Source organism: Pseudophryne corroboree, chromosome 2, assembly GCF_028390025.1.
Source record: "Pseudophryne corroboree isolate aPseCor3 chromosome 2, aPseCor3.hap2, whole genome shotgun sequence".
NCBI lineage: Eukaryota > Metazoa > Chordata > Amphibia > Anura > Myobatrachidae > Pseudophryne > Pseudophryne corroboree.
In genome coordinates this window covers 932,429,936-932,448,378 of record NC_086445.1, presented here as the reverse complement: position 1 = coordinate 932,448,378, position 18,443 = coordinate 932,429,936, and the positions used below count along the sequence as shown (strand labels likewise).

At 45.8% G+C, this 18,443-nt stretch overlaps 1 protein-coding gene and 1 pseudogene across 3 annotated transcripts in view; one reads left to right on the top strand and one right to left on the bottom strand.

Moving 5' to 3' along the window:
* Positions 1–1,034: 1,034 nt before the first annotated feature.
* Positions 1,035–18,443, bottom strand: part of TMEM45A (transmembrane protein 45A) — a 62,442-nt gene continuing 45,033 nt past the window's right edge. For all 3 annotated transcript variants that reach the window (XM_063956239.1, XM_063956238.1, XM_063956237.1), the window contains one exon: positions 1,035–1,993. In XM_063956239.1, the coding sequence (XP_063812309.1) occupies positions 1,900–1,993 (94 nt within the window). In that variant the 3' untranslated portion in view covers positions 1,035–1,899. The remainder of the gene's footprint in view (positions 1,994–18,443) is intronic.
* Positions 16,056–16,174, top strand: LOC135052896 (5S ribosomal RNA; annotated as a pseudogene).

Here is an 18,443-nt window from a genome sequence, read left to right as displayed (position 1 = left end):
GATAAACATGCCAACAATATACTGTATTACAGTATATAGCACCCACCCACCAATATGTAGCGGCATATAGCACCCACCCACCAATATGTAGCGGCATATAGCACTCACCCACCAATATGTAGCGGCATATAGCACCAACCAATATATAGCAGCATGTAGCATCCACCCCCCAATATGTAGCAGCATATAGCACCCACCCCCAATATGTAGCAGCATATAGCACCCACCCACCCACCAATATATAGCAGCATATAGCACCCACCCCCCAATATGTAGCAGCATATAGCACCCACCAATATATAGCGGCATATAGCACTCACCCACCAATATGTAGCGGCATATAGCACCAACCAATATATAGCAGCATGTAGCATCCACCCCCCAATATGTAGCAACATATAGCACCCACCCCCAATATGTAGTAGCATATAGCACCCACAAAACACAGTATAGCAGCATAAAGCACCCGCCAATATACAGTATAGCAGCATATAGCACCCACCAATATATAGCACCCACGCACCAATATACAGTATTATAGAATTTAGCACTCACTCACCAATATGTAGTAGATGGAATGAGTATCCCAGCACTGAGAGCAATATATGAGGAGGAGAAATGATTGATCAAGAAGGGACTGTCCACTTACTTTGATCACTCACTCTGCACAGTCTTTATTAGGTTTCTTGTTTTGTGTGCTTGAATTAAATATGAGAAGACGCCCAATTCTACACCCGCAGGGTCACTGCTTTTTCAAGTGAAAAATAATTTCCTTAAAAGTGGGCACAAATGGTGGGATCACTGTGCAAGGTGAACATCTGCACTTCTGTATCTGCGTTTCACAATGCCATTGGAGTAATCGCCCATCTGGCAAGTCTTTTACCCGTAACTGTAGTAATACTAGACGAGGACATTAAGAATGTATTCATGCTTATAGGAACTGATACATAATGAGTCATTTTGGGGAGTTCATTAGTCGTCAAACACAACACAACAGATATACAGGCAATTGGCATAAGTAAGGCACACACTCATTTTCAGTTTGCACAAAGCAGTTTTATATACACAGCAAGGGTGCAGTTCTCTGCATCTATCTTTATTTCAAAATCTGTGCAATTTGAGATTTATTCCAGGAGAGAATCTAATTTAGAAATCACTTGTCTGGAAAAGTTTTTTTTTTTTTTTTTTTGTGACTTCTTAATTTTGCCACAATATCATTATAGTTACAAAAATAAATAAATGTACCCGTTATTGGTTTTGCTTATTTCTGAAGCTGTGCACTCTTATATACGACATCTCATTCCCAGTTCAAGTAAGAGAAGATCAGTTTCCCTAATATCCCATCAGACAAGTTGAAATGAATACACCTATCTCTTGTAATAAGTCTAGTGCAGCACTAGCCAGAATTTAAGAACTACTACTAGCTGTAGCTAAAACTTAATTAAAAATGTATCATTAAAAAACAAACTAGACAACATAAAGATTTATACTCATGTCAGTAAAACCTTTTGGAATGCTGTACGCGGCCTGGCCTGGCCGACGTTCAGATACTGACAAAGATTACACATCTCCTCCAACATAGACTAGGAATACCTTGTGATCATGGAGAGTTAAATGGTTGTGACTGCCCAGAGTAATGGCGTATAAGACAAATATATAATCCGGCCAATCAGCACGATTTGCCATCAAAATATATTATTCCTGGTCCCGAATTACTAAGAACAAGCCACATGGATGACAGTATACACACTGGGTGGTCATAAGGCCACAGAATTTTTTACCGCAACTGGGTGATTACAGATATGGTAAATTTACACACTTCATTTCTTACATGTAAACCTGGAGTACAGTACAAAAGATATGGTCATAGCAATGCTAGAAGGTGAAGAGAAGGTTTTACTATATATCATCCTCAGAGTCTTGGTCTCTTTGCCGTGATTTTAGTAATTCCATCTCCATTGGCTCAGCACACTTCAGTTTTGAATTAACCACCCTGGTAGAAACAAATAGGTCATCATTCAGAAAAAAAGAATAACATAATGACAATATGGCAGAGAAGATACATGATCATGGGGCAGATGTATTAACCTGGATAAGGCATAAGGAAGTGATAAACCAGTGATATGTGCAAGGTGATAAACGCACCAGCCAATCAGCTCCTGTTAATTTACATATTGGAGCTGACTGGCTGGTGCGTTTATCACCTTGCACATATCACTGGTTTATCACTTCCTTATGCCTTCTCCAGGTTAATACATCTGCCCCTAAGTGGTCCGTTTATCAATGACTTTTAGCTATTTAAAATGCATTGTGTATGATAAATGGTGCTCCAGCCAACTGTCATTTTTCAAACACATGACAGGAGCTGATTGGCTGGAGCACCATTTATTATATGCAAAAAGTTTTAAATAGCTAAAACTTGTTAATAAATGGGCCACTTAAAACCATATTTATATTAAATATGATACATGTATTATTATTTATGTTGCCTTTTATTTATATGGCAAAAAATTATTTGGCAGTGCTATACAAAGAGAGACTGTAAAGGCAGTGCCACATGAACGATGAACGATATTGTTCATTATTTTCCCTTGAACTTCCAAGACTCCCGGATGAACGATAATGAACGAGATTCCATGAACCAGGAACGTACGGTGAGCTAAATGGCTCAGGAGGCACTGTCTAACCCCAGAGCCAGATTTACATGCTATATATGAGCCAAAAGGTACATCTGGGCATTTATACACAGGTGCAGCATTATAAACTCCTGGAAATCTGGTGAGTTTTGATTAGAGATGTGTGGAAAGGATCACCTGCCATAGACTTTTTACTCCAGAGTTTTGGCTATAAAAATTATTAGAATAATGCAAAGAAGATATTTCAAACAAATTATCAGTATTTTTCATATATTTTATTCAGTCAAAACTCTGGTTTAAACGTAAGTATGACAGGAAAGGCTCTGTCTCACCCCACCGCACGTCACTGCCACGAACGACTGGACGATATGCACCGTGTCGTCCGTGATAAAGCCAGAATAAAGCTGCATGGAGCGATGACAGACTACCTTGTTGACGATCCACGGGAGCGCACATCGTTCATCGTTCGCACCGGCCACACTGGGCGATATTTTAAACAATGTCCCTCAGAAGAATGAGAGATATCGTTTAAAATATCATCCAGTGTGGCACTGCCTTAACTCTTTACTTATAACTACTAATTACAATTCAGCATTATGTACGTCATTTATAAACTGTCTTAAGTGGTTAACCAAAGCTAAATAATTTAAGTCTGCATAATGCCAAGGCAGCCATGCAGCATTTACTGTATGCCTGGATATAAATGGCTGTCCTCAGGGGGAGAGAGCCACGCCGGGCCCCAATAAAGGAGGCGTGGCTTAAAAAGGGGGCATTGTTGATATAAAAAATGTTTATGCTGGCCACGAGAGAGCAAAGCAGTGTCTTTGCTTTCCATGGGCAGCACCATCTTCCCGAAGAGATCACCAGGAAGATGGCGCCGCCAGCCACACAGCACAGGTATACTGGAAGGGGGGGGGGGGGGGCAATAATTTTTGCTCAATGTAACAGGCAAAACCAGCGCTGGTGGCTGTCAAACTTAAAAATATGTGTACGAACAGAGGCAAATCTTTTCCCTCACCACACAATTAAACCTAGTGATGACATATAAAACACAATTGACTTAATTTATTAATATTTCTTTCTAAAAAATTTTAATAATAAACTTGTGGCCTAGGGGTGCCGTGGAAAAAATTCTGATACTTTCGAGCGCCGTGATTCAAAAAAGTTTAGGAACCACTGTCTTAAGGGGTTGTCCACCTTCCCCCTACATATACCAAACAGAGGAGCTTCTGTTACATGAATCTGAGTTGGCTCAGGCTACAGATCTCTGTACAGATGGCGGACTAAGGGGTTATCCAGAGCTGTTGGCAAACCGAATAAGCACACTAATGGGCAAAACCATGCTACACTGCAGGTGGGGTAGATGGAACATGGGCAGAGAGAGTTAGATTTGGGTGGGGTGTATTCAAAATGAAATCTAAATTGCAGTGTAAAAATAAAGCAGCCAGTATTTACCCTGCACAGAAACAATATAACCCACCCAAATCTAACTCTCTCTACACGTTACATCTGGGTGTGGTATGTAGGGTCAACATGGGTTTCTAGGTCGACATGGTCTAGGTCGACAGGTCAAAAGGTCGACATGAGGTGTGGTTTTTTGTGTCGTTTTCCCCGTACAGTGACCGGGAACCCCAATTAGTGCACGTGTCCCCTCGCATGGCTCGACATGCTTCGGGCAAGGTGCCTCACTCCACTACTGCTGCGCTCGGCACAGGTTACTATTCCAAATCATAGTCCGTGTGGATTGTTAAGTATGAAAAAGTTCAAATAAGGGAAAAAGTTTTGAAAAACTCATGTCGTCCTTATGACCTGTCAACCTAGACCATGTTGACCTAAAGGCCCTGTCGACCTACTTACTGTCGACCAATAGTCGTTGACCCAAACATTGTCGGCCTACTTACTGTCGACCTAAGGACCGGTTCCCGTTACATCTGCCCCACCTGCAGTGCACATGGTTTTCCCCAATTGCTAACTTTATTGGTTTGCAAACAACTCTGAATAACCCCCTAAGCCCGTTCTTCTCTCTCACTTCCATACAGAGTACCCGTAGGGGTTCAGTATGATTTATCGATGGTTGGGATGCCAGCCATCAGTATACCAACAACAACATCCCGGGCGTCAGTATGCCGGCAGCGGGGCGAGCGCAAAGAATCCCCTTGCAGGCTCGCCATGCTGCGGACTCGGTGGCTTGCTGCGCTCACCACAGGTTTTATTCTCACTCTATGGTTGTCGTGGACACCCACCAGTGGGAATAGCCCCTGTGAGCCGGGATTCCGTCTGGCGGCATTGTCAGCACTTGGGATTCCAGCATCGGTATCTTGACCGCTGGGATCCCGACTGCTGGCAAATTAACTGCATCCCACCTGTAGAGCTGTGGATGGCCTGCAGGGTACTCAATTTAATGCATAGCTGACTTGGTTGTCAGGATAGGAAGTACCTGGCACTCTGTGTCGTCACAAGCCAAATGTGGGGGGTGCGTCCCACACCCGGGTGTCACCCTCGGAAGGGGTGACACCAAAGTGCCCACTCTTCTGCAGTGATAGGAGCCGGTGCTGCAATGTAATATTCCCCTGCAGCACTCGGCTACACCCCTTTTGTTAGGCCATGCCCCCTTTTCAGACGGCCACAACTCCAGCGCGAGGGGAGCAGTGCAGAGTGCACTCCGGGTGTCATCACACCCGGTGACGCCTCTGCTGGCACTTGCTAGATGTAGGGAAGAAGGTTTGGGAAGGAGGGGTTATACATGAATAATGAGCTAACTGTAGCAATCTACGCTTGTAACAAAAACAGATACTATTTATTTTCATCACCTCAAATAATAATTTTTACTAATTGTGGCACCTATCATCTACCGTGCATTGGGTATGGCATGCTAGTGGCCGGGATCCCAGCGGTCAGCATACCGACACTGGAATGTTGGCTGCCAGAATGCAGGCAGGGGGGCGAGTGCAATGAAGCCCATTGCGGGCTTGGTGGCTCGCAGCACATGCCACAGGTTCTATTACCACCCTATGGGTGTCCTGGATACCCACGAGTGGGAATAGCCACTGTTAGCCGGGATCCCGACTGACAGCAATATACCGGCATCCAATCTACAATATGAGTTATTCCCTGCCATCTAGTGCGCACCTATACCATGCTTACAGTACCCCCAAATTTGCACATTTTAATATGCACCACTATGGAGCTGCAAACACAAATATGAGATTTTGGTTGAAATGAGAGTGATGGCGTTCCAACTTCCAACAATGTTCAACGGTACATCACAGACATGGGCCCTAATTCTGAGTTGTTCGCTCGCTAGCTGCTTTTAGCAGCATTGCACACGCTAAGCCGCCGCCTACTGGGAGTGAATCTTAGCTTATCAAAATTGCGAACGAAAGATTCTCAAAATTACGAATAGAAATTTCTAAGCAGTTTCTGAGTAGCTCGAGACTTACTCTGCCACTGCGATCAGTTCATTCAGTTTCGTTCCTGGTTTGACGTCACAAACACACCCAGCGTTCGCCCAGACACTCCCCCGTTTCTCTAGCCACTCCCGCGTTTTTCCCAGAAACGGCAGCGTTTTTTCACACACTCCCATAAAACGGCCAGTTTCCGCCCAGAAACACCCACTTCCTGTCAATCACACTCCGAACACCAGAACGAAGAAAAAACCTCGTAATGCCGTGAGTAAAATACGAAACTTCTTAGCAAATTTACTTGGCGCAGTCGCAGTGCGAACATTGCGCATGCGCAATTAGCGGAAAATCGCTTTGATGCGAAGAAAATTACCGAGCGAACAACTCGGAATGAGGGCCATGGACATGTGCAGAGAGAGTTAGATTTGGGTGGGGTGTATTCAAACTGAAATCTTAATTTCAGTGTAAAAATAATGCAGCAAGTATTTACCCTGCACAGAAACAAAATAACCCACCCAAATCTAACTCTCTCTGCAAATGTTATATCTGCCCCCCCCCCCCCCCTGCAGTGCACATGGTTTTGCCCAATTGCTAACAAAATTGCTGCTGCGATCAACTCAGAATTACCCCCATGGCCCACAATTGAACTGACCCCTTACGCTCCCTAATGTAACAGCTGCCTGACTCTAATGTCTTCCCTTGAAAAATCCATGAAAACATCTCTCCACACCAGGCCGAAGGACAATGAGCCACCATCAGCAGGTTAAAAAGCCCAACACAAAGCTAATGTGAATCTTCCTGATGTTGCAATAAAAGTGAAGACTTCTATGCAATTCCGAAATGGATCTCACAGTATTTAGCAAACTGTGCATGTGTCGCAGCCTGCATGCGCAAATTACAGCAATTCCGACCAGTTTTGCATTTGCCATATCACTGGCACGGCAATGGAGCATTTGCATGTAGAAAAAGCATTCCATGGGCGTATAAACGGAGTTGCAGGCTATACTGAGACTGGTATGACCTTAGTTGAATCTCCTGCATCAATTTTTTTCCCCAAAATGTCCCCAATATTATGGATTTTTTTAAATAAACAAATTCTGAAAATAACAGCTATTTAACCCTGATTTAGTATAATTGTATTTACAAATCTACATATATGTTACTAAAATTCTGTATATTAAATTAGGTATTTCTCCGGCAGGGTCCACAGGTTATCCACAGGATAACATTGGGGATATGATGACGCAACAGCGGATTTGCACCAATCGGTCAAAGCTTTCGGCCTCCCAGCATGCAACGGGCCTGTCCATATATACCCGCCTCCTGGCTCAGGCAAATCAGTTGTTTTTTGTTTGGTGCGGCAGGAGCCGGCCCATGGTCAAGTGCTGCTGTTTTTTTTAAGGAGCTGTAAGCTGTTTTATTTTATTTTTATAGTCTTACTATTGTTTGAGCGAACTTTCTAAAAAGTGTCTTATACGTACCTTAGAAAAAGTCGCTAAAACAACTCCCCGCTGGGTTGCTTACCCACGAGTACAGTGCTGTTTCGGCGGGCGTCTGTGTCAGATGTACTAGCAAGTCCAGCAGACGTTACCAGGCTGTGGCCAGAGCACGGGGAGAAGATAAGGCATCAGTTCCGCTTAGAGGGGGAACACGGACACAGCTGCACTGTTTTGGGAGGAGACTACCAAACAGTTGCTGACGCGGCTGCCACCTAGGGTGCACCAGCGCTAGGCCCTAGGGATCATAGGTTCCAGGGGTAGTATGAGGCCGTGATCCCTAGGGTTGCAGTGGGGAGTCAGACGCTTCCTTGGTCGTCCCTCCCCCCGGTTCATGACCAGTTTCCTCCGAGTCTCCCGCCATGAACTGATTTCCTGCTTCCGTCTGAGATGCTGTGTATCTAAAATGACCCAGTCACAGCATAGGTGGCTGTGTGACTGTAGCGTCAGGGTTCACTTGGGCGTCTGTGTTCATTGTAGGTTCATGGGGCGAGTGTGTACACTATTAGCGTCTGGATCCACTCAGCGTTTGCTAACGTATTGATCGATCCTGGAAGCGGGGTGAGTCTCCCTGTATCCCACTCTACTGAGTCGGGTAATACAGCACTAAGGGCCTAATTCAGACCTGATCGCTAGCAAGCGATTTTTGCACTGCTGCAATCAGATAGTCACCGCCTGTAGGGGGAGTGTATTTTAGCTGTGCAAGTGTACGAATGCATGTGTAGCAGAGCTGTACAAACAGATTTTGTTCAGTCTCTGCGCAGCCAAGGACTTACTCAGCCACTGCTATCACATCAGCCTGTCCGGGACTGGAACTGACGTCAGGAACCCTCCCTGCAAACGCATGGACACGCCTTCGTTTTTCCAGACACTCCCTGAAAACGGTCAGTTGACACCCACAAACGCCTTCTTCCTGCCAATCTTCTTGCGATCGCACAAACCCATCGCTGAGCGGCGATCCGCTTTATACCCGTACGGATAGTTGGGTAAGTGCCTCATGCATATGAGTCTGATAACTATTGCTGTTGTTTTCTTTCGCTGTGCAACTGAATACAGTTAAATCCTATATAAGGTAATGTAGCAATATGTTTCTACTACATACTTGAAATGTGTTGATTATGTGCTCATATTGCTTATTATACTAATGTATAACCTGTGACTGCTAGTGTGATTGCTGACTTTACTATAATTCTGTCAGTTTTTCTGTGTATTCTGATTCTCAATGCTGGTGCAAAGCAGGGTAGGGTCGGATTGTGTGTCACTTTAACGAATTATAAAGTGATTACAGTCACAAATTGTGTAGTAACACTGTAAAGGTATGTGATTTATTTATCCTGTCTAAGAGTGGCAAGGGTGAGGAAAATACACTCCACAGTAGCACCAACACTCATTTCATGTTTGTCTTGCGAAGCTGGGTTAACCTATCAGGATCTGGTTCAAAAGGGATTATGTGCAAAATGTTTTAGCTGTCACCGAAGCCTCTTAACCGAGGCAAGCACAGGTTCTAGTTGAACCTTCATGGGCTACTTTGCACAGACATTATCCAATATAGCTAAGCAGATAATATCAGCTCCTATACCAGGGATAGGTTACCCTATTAACCCTTACATGCAACATTTATTCTCAGGTTTATCCACCTCGACAATTGGCAGCCTCTCAACAAAAGCAGGCTGAAAGGCCGGTGGTAAGTAAATCACATAGACATGACACAACATCTTCACAGTCTACACAAGTTTCAGAGGGCTTCGGAGGGCTCAGTGAACATACCTGAGCTAATTAGTGCTATGTAAGCTATTCTATCCTTAGAAGAGGCAGCAGAGCCTTGGTTAAAAACTAAGGCAACTGTGTTTAAACATCCCATAACAGCTGATGGAAATTATGCAAGAGGTTTGGGTTACACCCAGTAAGAAGTTAGAATTCCAAGAAATGGAAATCCAATTATCCTCATCCAGCTGGGGACTGTTTAAAAAATAAGATTTTAAACCTACCGGTAAATCTTTTTCTCCTAGTCCGTAGAGGATGCTGGGGACTCCGTAAGGACAATGGGGTATAGACGGGCTCTGCAGCAGACATGGGCACTATAAAGAACTTTAGAATGGGTGTGCACTGGCTCCTCCCTCTATGCCCCTCCTCCAGACTTCAGTTAGAGAAACTGTGCCCAGAGGAGACGGACAGTACGAGGAAAGGATTTTAGTAATCTAAGGGCAAGATTCATACCAGCCCACACCATCCACACCGTATAACCTGCAATATACACAACCAGTTAACAGTATGAACAAACCGTATCAGTCAACGACTGATCTTAACTGTAACATAACCCTAATAATAATAATAATAAATAATAATAAACCCTAATGTAAGCAGGAACTATATACAAGTCATGCAGAAATATGTCCGCACTGGGACGGGCGCCCAGCATCCTCTACAGACTAGGAGAAAAAGATTTACCGGTAGGTTTAAAATCTTATTTTCTCTTACGTCCTAGAGGATGCTGGGGACTTCGTAAGGACTATGGGGATTATACCAAAGCTCCAAACCGGGCGGGAGAGTGCGGATGACTCTGCAGCACTGATTGAGCAAACATGAGGTCCTCATCAGCCAGGGTATCAAACTTGTAGAATTTAGCAAAAGTGTTTGAACCCGACCAAGTAGCTGCTCGGCAAAGCTGTAAATCCGAGACGCCTTGGGCAGCTGCCCAGGAAGAGCCCACCATCCTAGTGGAATGGGCCTTTACCGAATTTGGTACCGGCAATCCAGCCGTAGCATGAGCCTGCTGAATCGTGTTACAGATCCAGCGAGCAATAGTCTGCTTAGAAGCAGGAGCGCCAACCTTGTTGGCTGCATACAGGACAAACAGAGCTTCTGTTTTCCTAATTCGAGCCGTCCTGGCTACGTAAAGTTTTAAGGCCCTGACTACATCAAGGGATTTGGAATCCTCCAAATCTCCCATAGCCACAGGCTCCACAATAGGTTGGTTCATATGAAACAATGACACCACCTTAGGCAAAAAATTGAGGACGAGTCCTCAACTCTGCTTTATCCACATGGAAAATGAGATAGGGGCTCTTATGAAACAAGGTCGCCAATTCGGACACCCACCTTGCAGATGCCAAGGCCAACAACATGACCACTTTCCAGGTGACAAATTTTAACTCAACAGTTTGAAGAGGCTGAAACCAGTGAGATTTTAGGAACTGTAACACCACGTTAAGGTCCCATGGTGCCACTGGGGGCACAAAAGGAGGCTGAATGTGCAGCACTCAATTTACAAAATTCTGGACTTCTGGGAGAGAAGCCAATTCTTTCTGGAAGAATATAGAAAGGGCCGAAATCTGTACCTTAATGGAGCCTAACTTTAGGCCCATATCCACTCCAGTCTGTAGAAAGTGGAGAAACCGGCCCAAGTGGAAGTCTTCCGTAGGAGCATTCTTGGCTTCACACCAAGAAACATACTTCCTCCAGATACGGTGATAATGTTTCGCCGTCACCTCCTTCCTAGCCTTTATCAGAGTAGGGATGACTTCTTCCGGAATACCCTTCCCAGCTAGGATTTGGTGTTCAACCGCCATGCCGTCAAACGTAACTGCGGTAAGTCTTGGAACACGCAGGGCCCCTGCTGTAACAGGTCCTCCCTGAGAGGAAGAGGCCATGGATCTTCTGTGAGCAGCTCCTGAAGATCTGAATACCAGGCCCTTCGAGGCCAATCTGGAACAATGAGTATTGTCTGCACTCTTTTTCGCCTTATGATTCTCAGTATCTTTGAGATGAGAGGAAGAGGAGGGAACACATAGACCGACTGAAACACCCATGGTGTCACGAGAGCATCCACCGCTACTGCCTGAGGGTCCTTTGACCAGGCACAATACCTCCGAAGCTTCTTGTTGAGGTGTGACGCCATCATGTCTATTTGAGGAAGTCCCCAAAGACTTGTTATCTCTGCAAAAACTTCTTGATGAAGTCCCCACTCTCCTGGGTGGAGATCGTGTCTGCTGAGGAAGTCTGCTTCCCAGTTGTCCACTCCCGGAATGAATACCGCTGACAGAGCGCTTACGTGATTTTCTGCCCAGCGCAGGATCCTGGTGGCTTCCGCCATTGCCACTCTGCTCCTTGTCCCACCTTGGCGGTTTACATGAGCCACGGCTGTGACGCTGTCTGATTGAATCAGAACCGGTAGGTCGCGAAGAATATTCTCCGCTTGTCGTAGGCCGTTGTATATGGCCCTCAATTCCAGTATGTTGATGTGTAGACAAGCCTCCTGGCTTGACCACAATCCCTGAAAATTCCTTCCTTGTGTGACTGCTCCCCATCCTCAGAGGCTCGCGTCCGTGGTCACCAGAACCCAGTCCTGAATGCCGAACCTGCGACCCTCTAGAAGGTGAGCACTCTGGAGCCACCACAGGAGAGACACCCTGGCCCTGGGGGACAGAGTTATTTTCTGATGTATTTGAAGGTGGGACCCAGACCACTTGTCCAGAAGGTCCCACTGAAACGTCCTTGCATGAAACCTGCCGAAGGGGATGGCCTCGTAAGTCGCCACCATTTTCCCCACTACTCGAGTGCATTGATGGACTGACACTCTTTTCGGTTTTAACAGGTCTCTTACCATGTTCTGGAGTTCCTGGGCTTTTTCCCTCGGGAGAAAAACCCTCTTTTGTTCTGTGTCCAGAATCATGCCTAAGAAAGACAGCCGAGTCGTTGGAACCAACTGCGACTTTGGTAGATTTAGAATCCATCCATGTTGCTGTAGCACTCCCAGGGAGAGCGACACGCTTTTCTGCAACTGTTCCTTTGATCTCGCTTTTATCAGGAGATCGTCCAAGTATGGGATAATTGTGGCTCCTTGCCTGCGTAGGAGCACCATCATTTCCGCCATTACCTTGGTGAACACCCTCGGGACCGTGGAAAGCCCAAACGGCAACGTCTGAAACTGGTAATGACAGTCCTGTACAGCGAATCTCAGGTATGCCTGATGAGGAGGATATATGGGGACGTGAATGTATGCATCCTCTATGTCTAATGACACCATAAAATCCCCCCCCCCCCCCCCTTCCAGGCTGGAGATGACTGCCCTGAGCGATTCCATATTGAACTTGAACCTTTTTAAGAACAGGTTCAGGGATTTTAGATTTAGAATGGGTCTGACCGAGCCATCCGGTTTCGGGACCACAAATAGGGTTGAATAGTACCCTTTCCCCTGTTGTGTTAGGGGAACCTTGATAATCACTTGCTGTTGACACAGCTTTTGAATTGCAGCTAAAATTATCTCCCTCTCTGGGGGAGAAGCTGGTAAAGCCGATTTGAAGAATCGACGAGGAGGCACGTCTTCGAATTCCAGCTTGGAGCCCTGGGATACAATTTCCATCGCCCATGGATCCACGTCCGACTGAACCCAGACGTGGCTGAAGAGTCTAAGACGTGCCCCCACCGGTGCGGCCTCCCTCAGTGGAGCCCCAGCGTCATGCGGTGGATTTAGTAGAAGCCGGAGAGGACTTCTGTTCCTGGGAACTGGCCGTAGCAGGCATTCTTTTCCCTCTACCCTTACCTCTGGCGAGGAAGGAAGAGCCCCGACCTCTTCTGGACTTATGCGAACGAAAGGACTGCATCTGATACTGTGGAGTTTTATTTTGCTGTGGGGGAACATAAGGCAAAAAGGTAGATTTACCCGCGGTAGCTGTGGAAACTAGGTCCGCGAGACCTTCCCCAAATAAAACCTCACCCTTGTAAGGTAAAACTTCCATATGCCTCTTTGAGTCGGCATCTCCCGTCCATTGGCGGGTCCACAGTGCTCGCCTAGCCGAGACCGCCATCGCGTTGGCGCTTGAACCTAGTAGTCCGACGTCTCTCTGAGCGTCTCTCATATATAAGACTGCGTCTTTGATGTGACCTAAGGTCAACAAAATGGTATCCCTATCTAGGGTATCAATATTAGCTGACAAGGTAGCTGTCCAAGCTGCTACCGCGCTACAGACCCAAGCCGATGCTATAGCCGGTCTGAGTAAAGCACCAGTATGTGTATAAATTGATTTTAAAGTCGTTTCCTGTCTACGATCAGCAGGATCTTTGAGAGCTGCCGTGTCTGGGGACGGTAGCGCCACCTTTTTGGATAAGCACGTCAAAGCTTTGTCCACCCTGGGCGAGGATTCCCACCGTACCCTGTCCTGTGCCGGGAAAGGATACGCCATAAGAACTCTTTTGGGAATCTGCAGTTTTTTGTCTGGAGTTTCCCAAGCTTTTTTAAATAACGCGTTCAGCTTATGAGATGGGGGAAATGTTACCTCAGGTTTCTTTTCCTTAAACATGTGTACCCTCGTGTCAGGGACAGAGGAGTCATCTGTGATATGCAAAACGTCTTTTATTGCAATAATCATATAATGAATACTTTTGGCCACCCTTGGGTGTATCCTTGCATCATCGTAGTCGACACTGGAGTCAGAATCCGTGTCGGTATCAGTGTCTGCTATTTGGGATAGGGGACGTTTTTGAGACCCTGAAGGGCCCTGTGACACCGTCAAAGCCATTGATTGACTCCCCGTATTATCCCTGGACTCTGCTTTGTCCATTCTCTTATGTAACAAGGTCACATTTGCATTTAAAACATTCCACATGTCCAACCAATCAGGTGTCGGCATTGCCGACGGAGACACCACAATCATCTGCTCCACCTCCTCTCTAGAAGAGCCTTCCGCCTCAGACATGCCAACACAGGCGTACCGACCCCCCCCACACACACAGGGATTGTATATATATATATATATATATGGAGACAGTTCCCCCAATAAGGCCCTTTGGAGAGACAGAGAGAGAGTATGCCAGCACACACCCAGCGCCAATAACACTGGAAACAAAATTCCCAGATAAACAGCGCTTTTATATAATCATATAGATAAATCTGTACACTCACTGCGCCTTACAAGTGCCCCTCCCCCCTCTTTTTTGCCCTCTGTCACCGTGTTCAGCAGGGGAGAGTCCGGGGAGCCAGCTTCTGCAGTGTGCTGTGGAGAAAATGGCGCTGGTTAGTGCTGTGAGATCAAGCTCCGCCCCCTCAGCGGTGGGCTTCGGTCCCGCTCAAATTAATTTATACTGGCGGGGGATTATAAAATATACTGCCTCCACAGCCTATATATTCATATGAGACAGTCCTAGAGGTTTATTGCTGCCCAGGGCGCCCCCCCAGCGCCCTGAACCCATCAGTGCCTGCAGTGTGTGTAGTATGTGGGAGCAATGGCGCGCAGCGTTACCGTTGTGCGTTACCTCATAGAAGATCTGAAGTCTTCTGCCGCCTTTGAAGTTTTCTTTCTTCTTATACTCACCCGGCTTCTATCTTTCGGCTCTGTGAAGGACGGCGGCGCGGCTCCGGGACGAACGGCGAGGGTGAGACCTGCGTTCCGACTCCCTCTGGAGCTAATGGTGTCCAGTAGCCTAAGAAGCAGATCCTATCATTTAAGTAGGTCTGCTTCTCTCTCCTCAGTCCCACGATGCAGGGAGCCTGTTGCCAGCAGTGCTCCCTGAAAATAAAAAACCTAACAAAATTATTTTTCAGAGAAACTCAGGAGAGCTCCCCTGTAATGCACCCAGTCTCCTCTGGACGCAGGATCTAACTGAGGTCTGGAGGAGGGGCATAGAGGGAGGAGCCAGTGCACACCCATTCTAAAGTTCTTTATAGTGCCCATGTCTCCTGCGGAGCCCGTCTATACCCCATGGTCCTTACGGAGTCCCCAGCATCCTCTAGGACGTAAGAGAAAAGGGAGGTGGCTCCCAAAGTAGATTTGCATGTCACAGATTGGTGTGAAAATCTACATTACTTCTGCTTTGAACATAAATAAATGATGTCACGGATAGGAGAGTCGATGATTTTCTAAAAAGCATTTTTTCCTTGTCTTGGGCAATTCATAAGACCAGCCATGGCCTCAGCCTGGTTGGCGTAAGCAGTGGCAACCTGTGCTGATGCACTGAATAAGGATCTTTTAATGGCATCTAGAGAGTAAAAATCCCATATTGCACATATCAAACAGGCAGCGATAAGCGGCCCTGGATATGGGTACTATTGCCTCTCAGCCATAAGCTTCAGCAGTAGCAGCTTGCAGAGTGGTTTGGCTATGTACATGGAAGCTGACTCAAAATCCAGGAAGGTTCTGGAGTTTTAACCTTCTTTACTGGAGATATTCTTTTTGGTAAAGAATGAAACAGAATTTTGGAGTCAGAAGCAGACTCCAAGAAAGTGAAGTTTTCCCTTCACACATATATTCTAGCCTAGTTTCCAGCTTTTCGGTCCTTTCGGATTAAGGAAAAGCAAAAGGAAAGGGTAATGGCAAATAGTCCCAATCTAACAAGTCTGGTAAGACTAAAAGGTATTGGGCTACCAGAGGACCGGTGTTCAAATCAGAAGATAAGCCATCAGCTTGATGGTGCGGGCCTCCACCTGGGGGAACCCAGGGTGGGAGGCTGACTTCTTCAGTTTGCTCAGATCTGGCAGCAGTCTACTACAGATGCCTGGGTGCAAGAAGCGGTATGTCAGGGTTATGATCTACAGCCACACCACAGTGGACATACCCAATCTTATCTGATTTTGGAAGCTAAGCAGTGTTGGTCCTGGTTAGTACTTGGATGGTAAACCACCTGGGAATACCAGGTGCTGTAGGTGTTTTCAAGAAACACCCTCATTAAAAGTTTGTACCAGCCCGTCTACAGTGGAAATGAAGACCAGGGCTTTGCAAGAGGCAGTTCAGCAGTTGCTTCAGTCAGGAGTGATAATTCCAGTTCCTCTTGCACATCGAGGACAATGCTTTTATTCCAACTTTTTTTTAGTTTTTGGTGCCTCGGGTTTCATATGGAGACTTTACGTTCCATTATTTTGGCCATGGAGCAGGAGGATTTATGGTATCCCTGGATATCCAGGATGCTTATCTACATGTTCCTATAGCACTGTCCCATCAGCGCTATGTCGGGTTTGCTATCCTCCAGCATCATTTTCATTTTAAGGCCTAAAAGAGGCATATTATCTCCGTTAGCAGGGGATAAGGATTGTAAAAAATCCATACCTCGACGATTTATTAACCCTGACACAGTCTCAAGAATTGTTCAGTGTCATCTGCAACAGACAACAGCTTGTTACAGAGATACGGTTGGCTCATAAATTGGGCAAGGTCGTCTCTCGTTCCGTCACAATGGATGACTCACTTGGGGGCTGTGTTGGAATTGGGTATTCAGAGAGTAATTTACCTCTGAACAAAATATCCAAAATTCACCTAAGGATTCAGGAGTTGCTACACAGTCAAACGGTATCCATTTAACGGTAATGCGTGTGATGGGGTTCATAGTGTAGATATTCGACATGATGGAGTATACTCCGTTCCACTCGATACATCTGCAACGTCTGATCCTTTCCAAGTGGAAAAGTTTTCATAAGACAATAAAAGCGCAGATTATGGTCTTCCTCTGGAAATTAGGTGGTTACACACATCCTATCTGGACAAAGGGAGACTCCTTTGGATATCAGATTGGGAAACTGACAATGGATATCAGCCTGCAGGGCTGGGGAGCATTGTCAGGAAGGAGTTGTTTCCAGGGGCAATGGACAAAGGAAGAAAGTTGCCTGCCAATAAATATATTGGAACTTCGGACCATATATATATGGCATTTATTCAGGCAAAGAATATCTTTCTGATGAAACCAGTTCAAATCCGCTTGGACATTGCAATGACAGTAGCGTACCTCAACCATCAGGGACGAACTCGCAGCCAAAACGTAATGAAGAAGGTAAGTCACACGTTAAGGTGGGCAGAACTTCATTATCCAGCCTTGTCCACAGTATTCATTCCGGGAGTCCTAAACTGGTAAGCAGATTTTCTCAATCGACACACAATTTATGCAAACGAATGGGCTTTACAACCCCAGGTCTTACAAACTCTGGTAGATATTGGAAGTTACAGGAGATAGATCTCATGGCGTCCCATCAGAACAACAAAGTTTCTGCATACGGGTCAAGAACAAAATATCCCAGAGCAAACTTTGTGGATGACCTGTTAACTTTCGTCTGGCTCATGTGTTTCCACCAATCGCCCTGTGATCCAGGGTGATGTGAAAGGTAATACACGGTAAGGGTGCCGTGATAATAATAGCTCCGGCTTGGTCCAGAAGACATTGGTACATAGATCTGCAGAGGATATCGATAGATGCTCCATTTCTACTCCTTCAAATGTCCAGATCTACTGTCTCAGGGTCCTGGTTATCACAAATACCTGGATCGACTGTCTTTGATGGTGTGGCTCTTGAGACTTCCATTCTGAAGGCAAGAGGATTCTCACAACAGGTCATTCAAACTATGCTCAGAGCAAGGAAACTTTCCTCAGCTCGCATTTCTTACCAAATATGGCAAGCCTATATTCAATGGTGCAGTGATCAAAAATTTGACCCTTGGTTTTCAGAGTATCCAGAGTCTTAGCATTCCTTCAAGCAGGAAGGCATAAAGGTTTATGGGTGGCTTCCTTGACAGTACAGGTGTCAGTACAAATTGCTAACCTGCAGGATGTGCGCACTTTTTTCCAGGGAATGTTGCACATTAAACCTCCTTTTGTTCCTCCTACAGTGCCTTTGGACTTAAGTTTAGTCCTAAAGGCACCATTTGAACCACTAAAAAGAGTGGTTCGTAAATGGTTGACAGCTAAAGTTCTCTTTCTACTGGCTATTGCTTCAGTTAGAAGAGTTTCAGATTTAGGGGCATGTCGCCCTCCATTTCTGATTAGAATCAAAATCTGGGTATCTTCCTAAGGTGGTGTCTAAATTCCACCTTAACAAAGAAATTGTAGTCCCGGCCTTCCAGGGGCCGGACCTTTCTGCTAGAGATGCATCGTAGTCTGTGCCATAAGGATCTACGTGGATCGTACCAGTGCCATCAGAAAGACAGACACTCT